General features: G+C 43.3%; 1 protein-coding gene across 1 annotated transcript in view; it reads right to left on the bottom strand.

The window, feature by feature from the left end:
- The window catches only part of PIK3C2G (phosphatidylinositol-4-phosphate 3-kinase catalytic subunit type 2 gamma), a 326,465-nt gene that overhangs the window by 205,117 nt on the left and 109,046 nt on the right, over nt 1-12,302 (bottom strand). The window contains exon 10 of the mRNA XM_063930092.1: nt 8,894-8,921. Within this exon, the coding sequence (XP_063786162.1) occupies nt 8,894-8,921 (28 nt within the window). The remainder of the gene's footprint in view (nt 1-8,893; nt 8,922-12,302) is intronic.

Genomic DNA, 12,302 nt, shown 5'->3' on the forward strand with positions numbered 1-12,302 from the left:
GACGACGTGGCAGCACAGGGCAGGAGACCCTAACAGAGAGTCAGTGCGCATTATATAATGAGTGTATGAGGTATGGATTGTCAGTGCGCATTATATAATCAGTACATGAGGTATGGAGAGTCAGTGGGCTCATCACTGTCAGTGCGCATTATATAATGAGTGCATGAGGCATGGAGAGTCAGTGTGCATTATATAATGAGTGTATGAGGTATGGAGAGTCAGTGCGCATTATATAATGAGTGCATGAGGTATGGAGAGTCAGTGCGCATTATATAATGAGTGCATGAGGTATGGAGAGTCAGTGCGCATTATATAATGAGTACATGAGGTATGGAGAGTCAGTACGCATTATATAATGAGTGTATGAGGTATGGAGAGTCAGTGCGCATTATATAATTAGTGTTTGAGGTATTGTTGAGTCAGTGCGCATTATATAATGAGTGCATGAGGTATGGAGACTCAGTGCACATTATATAATGACTGTATGAGGTATGGAGAGTCAGTGCGCATTATATGATGAGTACATGAGGTATGGAGAGTCAGTGGGCTCATCACTGTCAGTGCGCATTATATAATGAGTGCATGAGGTATGGAGAGTCAGTGCAAATTATATAATGACTGTATGAGGTATGGAGAGTTAGTGCGCATTATATAATGAGTGCATGAGGTATGGAGACTCAGTGCACATTATATAATGAGTGTATGAGGAATGGAGAGTCAGTGTGCATTATATAATGAGTACATGAGGTATGGATAGTCAGTGGGCTCATCACTGTCAGTGCGCATTATATAATAAGTGCATGAGGCATGGAGAGTCAGCGCGCATTATATAATGAGTGCATGAAGTATGGAGAGTCAGTGTACATTATATAATGAGTGCATGAGGTATGGAGAGTCAGTGCGCATTATATAATGAGTACATGAGGTATGGAGAGTCAGTGCACATTATATAATGAGTGCATGAGGTATGGAGAGTCAGTGGGCATTATATAATGAGTGCATGAGGTATGGAGAGTCAGTGGGCATTATATAATGAGTGCATGAGGTATGGAGAGTCAGTGGGCATTATATAATGAGTGCATGTGGTATGGAGAGTCAGTGCGCATTATATAATGAGTGTATGAGGTATGGAGAGTCAGTGTGAATTATATAATGAGTGCATGAGGTATGGAGAGTCAGTGGGCTCATCACTGTCAGTGCGCATTATATAATAAGTGCATGGGGTATGGAGAGTCAGTGCGCATTATATAATGAGTGCATGAGGTATAGAGAGTCAGTGCACATTATATAATGAGTGTATGAGGTATGGAGAGTCAGTGGGCTCATCACGGTCAGTGCGCATTATATATTGAATTTATGAGGTATGGAGAGTCCGTGCACATTATATAATTAGTGTACGAGGTATGGAGAGTCAGTGTGCATTATATAATGAGTGCATGAGGTATGGAGACTCAGTGCACATTATATATTGAGTTTATGAGGTATGGAGAGTCAGTGCACATTATATAATGAGTGTACGAGGTATGGAGAGTCAGTGCGCATTATATAATGAGTGCATGAGGTATGGAGACTCAGTGCACATTATATAATAAGTGTATGAGGTATGGAGAGTCAGTGTGCATTATATAATGAGTACATGAGGTATGGAGAGTCAGTGGGATCATCACTGTCAGTGCGCATTATATAATAAGTGCATGAGGTATGGAGAGTCAGTGCGCATTATATAATGAGTGTATGAAGTATGGAGAGTCAGTGCGCATTATATAATGAGTGCATGAGGTATGGAGCGTCAGTGGGCTCATCACTGTCAATGTGCATTATATAATGAATACATGAGGTATGAAGAGTCAGTGGGATCATCACTGTCAGTGCGCATTATATAATGAGTGTATGAAGTATGGAGAGTCAGTGCGCATTATATAGTGAGTGCATGTGGAATGGAGAGTCAGTGCACATTATATAATGAGTACATGAGGTATGGAGAGTCAGTGGGCATTATATAATGAGTGCATGAGGTATGGAGAGTCAGTGGGAATTATATAATGAGTGCATGTGGTAGGGAGAGTCAGTGGGCATTATATAATGAGTGCATGAGGTATGGAGAGTCAGTGCGCATTATATAATGAGTGTATGAGGTATGGAGAGTCAGTGCGCATTATATAATGAGTGCATGAGGTATGGAGAGTCAGTGGGCATTATATAATGAGTGCATGAGGTATGGAGAGTCAGTGGGAATTATATAATGAGTGCATGTGGTAGGGAGAGTCAGTGGGCATTATATAATGAGTGCATGAGGTATGGAGAGTCAGTGGGAATTATATAATGAGTGCATGTGGTAGGGAGAGTCAGTGGGCATTATATAATGAGTGCATGAGGTATGGAGAGTCAGTGCGCATTATATAATGAGTACATGAGGTATGGAGAGTCAGTGCGCATTATATAATGAGTGCATGAGGTATGGAGAGTCAGTGCGCATTATATAATGAGTGCATGAGGTATAGCGAGTCAGTGCGCATTACATAATGAGTGTATGGAGAGTCAGTGCTCATTATATAATGAGTGCATGAGGTATGGAGAGTCAGTGGGCTCATCACTGTCAGTGCGCATTATATAATGAGCGCATGTGGTATGGAGAGTCAGTGCGCATTATATAATGAGTGCATGAGGTATGGAGAGTCAGTGGGCATTATATAATGAGTGCATAAGGTATGGAGAGTCAGTGGGCATTATATAATGAGTGCATGTGGTAGGGAGAGTCAGTGGGCATTATATAATGAGTGCATGAGGTATGGAGAGTCAGTGGGCATTATATAATGAGTGCATGAGGTATGGCGAGTCAGTGCGCATTATATAATGAGTGCATGAGGTATGGAGAGTCAGTGGGCTCATCACTGTCAGTGCGCATTATATAATGAGCGCATGTGGTATGGAGAGTCAGTGCACATTATATAATGAGTGCATGTGGTATGGAGAGTCAGTGCACATTATATAATGAGTGCATGAGGTATGGAGAGTCAGTGCATATTATATAATGAGTGCATGAGGTATGGAGAGTCAGTGCATATTATATAATGATTGCATGAGGTATGGAGAGTCAGTGCATATTATATAATGAGTGCATGAGTTATGGAGAGTCAGTGCGCATTATATAATGAGTGCATGAGGTATGGAGAGTCAGTGCACATTATATAATGAGTGCATGAGGTATGGAGAGTCAGTGGGCATTATATAATGAATGCATGAGGTATGGAGAGTCAGTAGGCATTATATAATGAGTGCATGTGGTTTGGAGAGTCAGTGCACATTATATAATGAGTGCATGAGGTATGGAGAGTCAGTGCACATTATATAATGAGTGCATGAGGTATGGAGAGTCAGTGGGCATTATATAATGAGTGCATGAGGTATGGAGAGTCAGTGGGCATTATATAATGAGTGCATGTGGTATGGAGAGTCAGTGCACATTATATAATGAGTGCATGAGGTATGGAGAGTCAGTGCGCATTATATAATGAGTGGATGAGGTATGGAGAGTCAGTGTGAATTATATAATGAGTGCATGAGGTATGGAGAGTCAGTGGGCTCATCACTGTCAGTGCGCATTATATAATAAGTGCATGGGGTATGGAGAGTCAGTGCGCATTATATAATGAGTGCATGAGGTATGGAGAGTCAGTGCACATTATATAATGAGTGTATGAGGTATGGAGAGTCAGTGCGCATTATATGATGAGTACATGAGGTATGGAGAGTCAGTGGGCTCATCACTGTCAGTGCGCATTATATATTGAGTTTCTGAGGTATGGAGAGTCAGTGCACATTATATAATGAGTGTACGAGGTATGGAGAGTCAGTGCGCATTATATAAAGAGTGCATGAGGTATGGAGACTCAGTGCACATTATATAATGAGTGTATGAGGTATGGAGAGTCAGTGTGCATTATATAATGAGTACATGAGGTATGGAGAGTCAGTGGGCTCATCACTGTCAGTGCGCATTATATAATAAGTGCATGAGGTATGGAGAGTCAGTGCGCATTATATAATGAGTGTATGACGTATGGAGAGTCAGTGCGCATTATATAATAAGTGCATGAGGTATGGAGAGTCAGTGGGCATTATATAATGAGTACATGAGGTATGGAGAGTCAGTTGGCTCATCACTGTCAGTGCACATTATATAATGAGTGCATGAGGTATGGAGAGTCAGTGCGCATTATATAATGAGTGCATGAGGTATGGAGAGTCAGTGGGCATTATATAATGAGTGCATGAGGTATGGAGAGTCAGTGGGCATTATATAATGAATGCATGAGGTATGAAGAGTCAGTGGGATCATCACTGTCAGTGCGCATTATATAATGAGTGTATGAAGTATGGAGAGTCAGTGCGCATTATATAATGAGTGCATGTGGTATGGAGAGTCAGTGCACATTATATAATGAGTACATGAGGTATGGAGAGTCAGTTGGCTCATCACTGTCAGTGCACATTATATAATGAGTGCATGAGGTATGGAGAGTCAGTGCGCATTATATAATGAGTGCATGAGGTATGGAGAGTCAGTGGGCATTATATAATGAGTGCATGAGGTATGGAGAGTCATTGGGAATTATATAATGAGTGCATGTGGTAGGGAGAGTCAGTGGGCATTATATAATGAGTGCATGAGGTATGGAGAGTCAGTGCGCATTATATAATGTGTATGAGGTATGGAGAGTCAGTGCACATTATATAATGAGTGCATGAGGTATGGAGAGTCAGTGGGCATTATATAATGAGTGCATGAGGTATGGCGAGTCAGTGCGCATTATATAATGAGTGCATGAGGTATGGCGAGTCAGTGCGCATTACATAATGAGTGTATGGAGAGTCAGTGCTCATTATATAATGAGTGCATGAGGTATGGAGAGTCAGTGGGCTCATCACTGTCAGTGCGCATTATATAATGAGCGCATGTGGTATGGAGAGTCAGTGCGCATTATATAATGAGTGCATGTGGTATGGAGAGTCAGTGCGCATTATATAATGAGTGCATGAGGTAAGGAGAGTCAGTGCATATTATATAATGAGAGCATGAGGTATGGAGAGTCAGTGCATATTATATAATGATTGCATGAGGTATGGAGAGTCAGTTGGCTCATCACTGTCAGTGCACATTATATAATGAGTGCATGAGGTATGGAGAGTCAGTGCGCATTATATAATGAGTGCATGAGGTATGGAGAGTCAGTGGGCATTATATAATGAGTGCATGAGGTATGGAGAGTCAGTGGGCATTATATAATGAGTGCATGAGGTATGGAGAGTCAGTGGGCTCATCACTGTCAGTGCGCATTATATAATAAGTGCATGAGGTATGGAGAGTCAGTGTGCATTATATAATGAGTGCATGAGGTATGGAGAGTCAGTGCACATTATATAATGAGTGTATGAGGTATGGAGAGTCAGTGCGCATTATATGATGAGTACATGAGGTATGCAGAGTCAGTGGGCTCATCACTGTCAGTGCGCATTATATATTGAGTTTATGAGGTATGGAGAGTCAGTGCACATTATATAATGAGTGTATGAGGTATGGAGAGTCAGTGCGCATTATATAATGAGTGCATGTGGTATGGAGAGTCAGTGCACATTATATAATGAGTGCATGAGGTATGGAGAGTCAGTGCGCATTATATAATGAGTGCATGAGGTATGGAGAGTTGGTCGGGCATTATATAATGAGTGCATGAGGTATGGAGAGTCAGTGGGCATTATATAATGAGTGCATGTGGTAGGGAGAGTCAGTTGGCATTATGTAATGAGTGCATGTGGTATGGAGAGTCAGTGGGCATTATATAATGAGTACATGAGGTATGGAGAGTCAGTTGGCTCATCACTGTCAGTGCACATTATATAATGAGTGCATGAGGTATGGAGAGTCAGTGCGCATTATATAATGAGTGCATGAGGTATGGAGAGTCAGTGGGCATTATATAATGAATGCATGAGGTATGAAGAGTCAGTGGGATCATAACTGTCAGTGTGCATTATATAATGAGTGTATGAGGTATGGAGAGTCAGTGCGCATTATATAATGAGTGCATGAGGTATGGAGACTCAGTGCACATTATATAATAAGTGTATGAGGTATGGAGAGTCAGTGTGCATTATATAATGAGTACATGAGGTATGGAGAGTCAGTGGGATCATCACTGTCAGTGCGCATTATATAATAAGTGCATGAGGTATGGAGAGTCAGTGCGCATTATATAATGAGTGTATGAGGTATGGAGAGTCAGTGCGCATTATATAATGAGTGCATGAGGTATGGAGTCAGTGCGCATTATATAATGAGTGTATGAGGTATGGAGAGTCAGTGCGCATTATATAATGAGTGCATGAGGTATGGAGCGTCAGTGGGCTCATCACTGTCAATGCGCATTATATAATGAATGCATGAGGTATGAAGAGTCAGTGGGATCATCACTGTCAGTGCGCATTATATAATGAGTATGAGGTATGGAGAGTCAGTGCGCATTATATAATGAGTGCATGTGGTATGGAGAGTCAGTGCACATTATATAATGAGTGCATGAGGTATGGAGAGTCAGTTGGCTCATCACTGTCAGTGCACATTATATAATGAGTGCATGAGGTATGGAGAGTCAGTGCGCATTATATAATGAGTGCATGAGGTATGGAGAGTTGGTCGGGCATTATATAATGAGTGCATGAGGTATGGAGAGTCAGTGGGCATTATATAATGAGTGCATGTGGTAGGGAGAGTCAGTTGGCATTATGTAATGAGTGCATGTGGTATTGAGAGTCAGTGGGCATTATATAATGAGTACATGAGGTATGGAGAGTCAGTTGGCTCATCACTGTCAGTGCACATTATATAATGAGTGCATGAGGTATGGAGAGTCAGTGCGCATTATATAATGAGTGCATGAGGTATGGAGAGTCAGTGGGCATTATATAATGAGTGCATGAGGTATGGAGAGTCAGTGGGCATTATATAATGAATGCATGAGGTATGAAGAGTCAGTGGGATCATCACTGTCAGTGCGCATTATATAATGAGTGTATGAGGTATGGAGAGTCAGTGCGCATTATATAATGAGTGCATGTGGTATGGAGAGTCAGTGCACATTATATAATGAGTACATGAGGTATGGAGAGTCAGTTGGCTCATCACTGTCAGTGCATATTATATAATGAGTGCATGAGGTATGGAGAGTCAGTGCGCATTATATAATGAGTGCATGAGGTATGGAGAGTCAGTGGGCATTATATAATGAGTGCATGAGGTATGGAGAGTCAGTGGGCATTATATAATGAGTGCATGTGGTAGGGAGAGTCAGTGGGCATTATGTAATGAGTGCATGAGGTATGGAGAGTCAGTGCGCATTATATAATGAGTGTATGAGGTATGGAGAGTCAGTGCGCATTATATAATGAGTGCATGAGGTATGGAGCATCAGTGGGCTCATCACTGTCAATGCGCATTATATAATGAATGCATGAGGTATGAAGAGTCAGTGGGATCATCACTGTCAGTGCGCATTATATAATGAGTGTATGAGGTATGGAGAGTCAGTGCGCATTATATAATGAGTGCATGTGGTATGGAGAGTCAGTGCACATTATATAATGAGTACATGAGGTATGGAGAGTCAGTTGGCTCATCACTGTCAGTGCACATTATATAATGAGTGCATGAGGTATGGAGAGTCAGTGCGCATTATATAATGAGTGCATGAGGTATGGAGAGTCAGTGGGCATTATACAATGAGTGCATGAGGTATGGAGAGTCAGTGGGCATTATATAATGAGTGCATGTGGTAGGGAGAGTCAGTGGGCATTATGTAATGAGTGCATGAGGTATGGAGAGTCAGTGCGCATTATATAATGAGTGTATGAGGTATGGAGAGTCAGTGCACATTATATAATGAGTGCATGAAGTATGGAGAGTCAGTGGGCATTATATAATGAGTGCATGAGGTATGGCGAGTCAGTGCGCATTATATAATGAGTGCATGAGGTATGGCGAGTCAGTGCGCATTATATAATGAGTGTATGGAGAGTCAGTGCTCATTATATAATGAGTGCATGAGGTATGGAGAGTCAGTGCACATTATATAATGAGTACATGAGGTATAGAGAGTCAGTGGGCTCATCACTGTCAGTGCGCATTATATAATGAGCGCATGTGGTATGGAGAGTCAGTGCGCATTATATAATGAGTGCATGTGGTATGGAGAGTCAGTGCGCATTATATAATGAGTGCATGAGGTATGGAGAGTCAGTGCATATTATATAATGAGTGCATGAGGTATGGAGAGTCAGTGCATATTATATAATGATTGCATGAGGTATGGAGAGTCAGTGCACATTATATAATGAGTGCATGAGGTATGGAGAGTCAGTGCACATTATATAATGAGTGCATGAGGTATGGAGAGTTAGTGCACATTATATAATGAGTGCATGAGGTATGGAGAGTCAGTGCGCATTATATAATGAGTGCATGAGGTATGGAGAGTTAGTGCACATTATATAATGAGTGCATGAGGTATGGAGAGTCAGTGGGCATTATATAATGAATGCATGAGGTATGGAGAGTCAGTAGGCATTATATAATGAGTGCATGTGGTTTGGAGAGTCAGTGCACATTATATAATGAGTGCATGTTGTATGGAGAGTCAGTGCGCATTATATAATGAGTGCATGAGGTATGGAGAGTCAGTGGGCTCATCACTGTCATTATTATTATTGGGCCATTGTTCTGTGTAGTACACAAAAGTGTCGGCAAAGTGTGATCTGGTCGCACATTTGTGAACACAGCAATGTCTAATGAACAGCGTATGACAGATGTCAGTGTAACGAGCGCATGTTATGTACTTACTGAGGGTGTTTGGCGGCTGTGTCCAGCTCTGCGGGGAAATCAGAAAATCAGAGTTAATAATTAGAAGAACTTCCTGCAATAGATCTTACAGAATTATATCTGGCACAATCCACAATTCAATAGGAAGTCATTCAATGTAAGATTTACAGTGTGGAGGGTTTTGGGGGTGGACCCGTGACCTCCAGGCTGACATCACAATGGACTATTCTGGGGTCTCGGAACACTGACTACTGTACCTTGGATCAGGGGAGAAAAGCTCTGGGCCCAGGAGATGCGGACTCAAAATGAAGATAATCTGATCACTTACTGTAATGTTATCCCAAATTATTGTATTTATATGAGACGCAAATACAATGCAGCTTATTGCCCAGTATACAAGAATCTAACGTGTCCTCAAATATCCCCCACAAACAGATCTTTACATCACATGGGATAGTGGGATAATATATATATAAACATCTTAGTGATATTTGGTGGACCCCTTTCTTTGAAAGTAAAGCATTCATAACCTAGAACCAGAAATAACGACACAGACTTGAATTTTGGCAGAAAATTGCTAGCTATTTATTTGTCCCTATCCATTAGGAAACCTGTAATAAAGAAATTAATTTAATATGCCGCTCCAGCTGGCATATGGTGGCGGCCCAAAAGAACGGCTCAATTAATCTGAATTAACTTTAAATAACTAACCCTATAAATTTACTAAAACTTACTATAAACCGGTAATAGGTGACAACTCAACCCCCACAGTGACTACCCACCGCTCCTGGGTGCCCTGCCGCTGCCTTCCCGGACGGGTGGTCAAGCGGCCATAAGTCGATGGAGGTGAGTGCACCTAAACCACAACAAACTGTAAAAACACTACAGTTTTCCCTACAATACAAAACTGCCGTTCTTTTCCGCCAATAAATAGCCAACGAAAACAGCCAACAACTTAAAGCCAAAGCCCACGTGCCACAAATTCTTAATACCAGGGCGGGAGGGTGGGAAAGCAAATCACCAAGAGACTTAAGATGGCCTCTCCTTCCCTATATATAGCAAACCCTCCCCCTAAAGAAGGCTGTACTTTCCTCACAGCTAGGTCCACCCCTCCCCAGATGTTTAACTCTTTCCTCTCCTATGCAGTCAATACTCTCTCCTAAACATCTTAGTGATATTTGGTGGACCCCTTTCTTTGAAAGTAAAGCATTCATAACCTAGAACCAGAAATAACGACACTGAGACTTGAATTTTGGCAGAAAATTGCTAGCTATTTATTTGTCCCTATCCATTAGGAAACCTGTAATAAAGAAATTAATTTAATATGCCGCTCCAGCTGGCATATGGTGGCGGCCCAAAAGAACGGCTCAATTAATCTGAATTAACTTTAAATAACTAACCCTATAAATTTACTAAAACTTACTATAAACCGGTAATAGGTGACAACTCAACCCCCACAGTGACTACCCACCGCTCCTGGGTGCCCTGCCGCTGCCTTCCCGGACGGGTGGTCAAGCGGCCATAAGTCGATGGAGGTGAGTGCACCTAAACCACAACAAACTGTAAAAACACTACAGTTTTCCCTACAATACAAAACTGCCGTTCTTTTCCGCCAACAGCGAAAGACTCATCCCCAAAGTCTTTCGCACCGCCACCATAAACCTACCCTAACTCCTGCAAAGCGAAACCTAGATCCTCCAGAAAAAACATCATCCCCTCATTGGATAGATGTACTCCATCGCGCCGGAAAAGGTGGCTGTCTCTGAACCGTATCCTCGGGTGGCGAACCACCCTCCCACCGTGGGACAGCACCCACTTTGCCACCGCTCCGTTCACCTTTTTCCGGGCCTCATCAATCTGGCGACCATCCGCCACACCCCTCCAACACAATCTTGGCACCATCATGGAAAAAACCAACACACAATTGGTCCATGCCGCGGTCACACTTGCCAGATCCTGTATCATGGCCCACCGCAGATCCAAGGATGTCCTCTTCCCCAGGTCGTTGCCACCTAGATGGACAACCAAAACCCTAGGGACTCCATGCTTGCTGGCCTGACTCACTAACCTACTCCTCAGCTCACCCCACATCATTCCTCGCCAGCCAAGCCATCTGACACCCTGTGTTCCTAGCAATGCCTGAGACCCTTCCGAGGCCACAAACCTGGCCGCCCAGTAAATGTAAGAGTGGCCAACCACCCAAATGGGCAAATAGTCTCCGAACCATCCTGAAGGGAAAAAGAGGGGTAGAATTGATTACTAAGAGGCTTATTAATTGTTTATACTGAAGGATCTGCCAAAAAAGAAAACTTTAGATCTCGCCATTGCAGCAGTCACGGCCTAGCCGACTGCACCATGTTCCGTTGCCAATTTAAAGCGCAATTAAAGACACAAAGGGGAAGGATCAAATAAAACAAACGAAATAAAAAGGGGGGGGGGGGTATAAAATGGGAAACACATGTAATAACTCAGCTGGAGGTGAACGTAAAGACCTGCTGAGGGACTCTGATTAGACCAAATTAGCCGAATTATAGATTAGAATTCAGTCCGTCAAGTCAGGCAAAAAATCGCAAATAACTCCAGACCCCCGCTGCCGACTCATGCCAGCAACGGCGAGTAGCTAATCCCTGAGTAGGATAAAAAAGGGGGAACACCAACAGACGCACAACACCATAAAATCACAGAACTGGAACAACGTAATACATTGCCATTTAAACAAAGCCCCAAGCGCAAACCGACCTCTCATGTGACGGGGCGAATATATCGTCTGTAACTTGACGACTTCCATCGCCCCACCGCTTGGATTTCAGTTCTGGAGCAACCCGCCGCAGCAGCCGACTTCGCTGCGCCTATGCGTAAGGAATGGGTACCGAAAGCAGTGGTTGGGAGGCCCAAGCCCGCCAAACAACGACTCAGCATCCAACGAAACTGGTATTTTGTGACTGGCAGCCCATCATAATGCAACAGCCAAGACCCCTCCTTAACGGGTCGCACCACCACATATTGCCTTGCCAGCCAACTGGGCAAACGCTCTCCTCTAGCGCTGGAACCATTGTAACCCAGCGCCCTCTCCCCACTTGATCCGTCTTGGAGCGTCGCAACCTGCACAGCAAGGACCTCTCACCCACTACCACGTCCCCGACCAGCATGCGCGAATCTGCTCTCTTGGAAGGCGCTACCAACTCAGAAACTCGAAAGGCCCCATGGTAAGCCATTGAGAACGCCAAACTAAACAAAAGCGTCTCAAACCTGGACGACGCGACTCGCCCTACCGCCTCGATGACGGCTGGCAACAAAGCCGCATCGATGGGCCGCCTCCTATCCGGTGGCGACGGCGCAACTCGCGCCCACCCTTTCATTGCCTTCCGCAGAACCTCGCTTTTCGTTACGTCAGGGACGCCTCGCAGCTTGCAGAAAAATGAGATGCCTG

The sequence above is a fragment of the Pseudophryne corroboree genome, chromosome 6 (assembly GCF_028390025.1).
Source record: "Pseudophryne corroboree isolate aPseCor3 chromosome 6, aPseCor3.hap2, whole genome shotgun sequence".
Classification (NCBI taxonomy): domain Eukaryota; kingdom Metazoa; phylum Chordata; class Amphibia; order Anura; family Myobatrachidae; genus Pseudophryne; species Pseudophryne corroboree.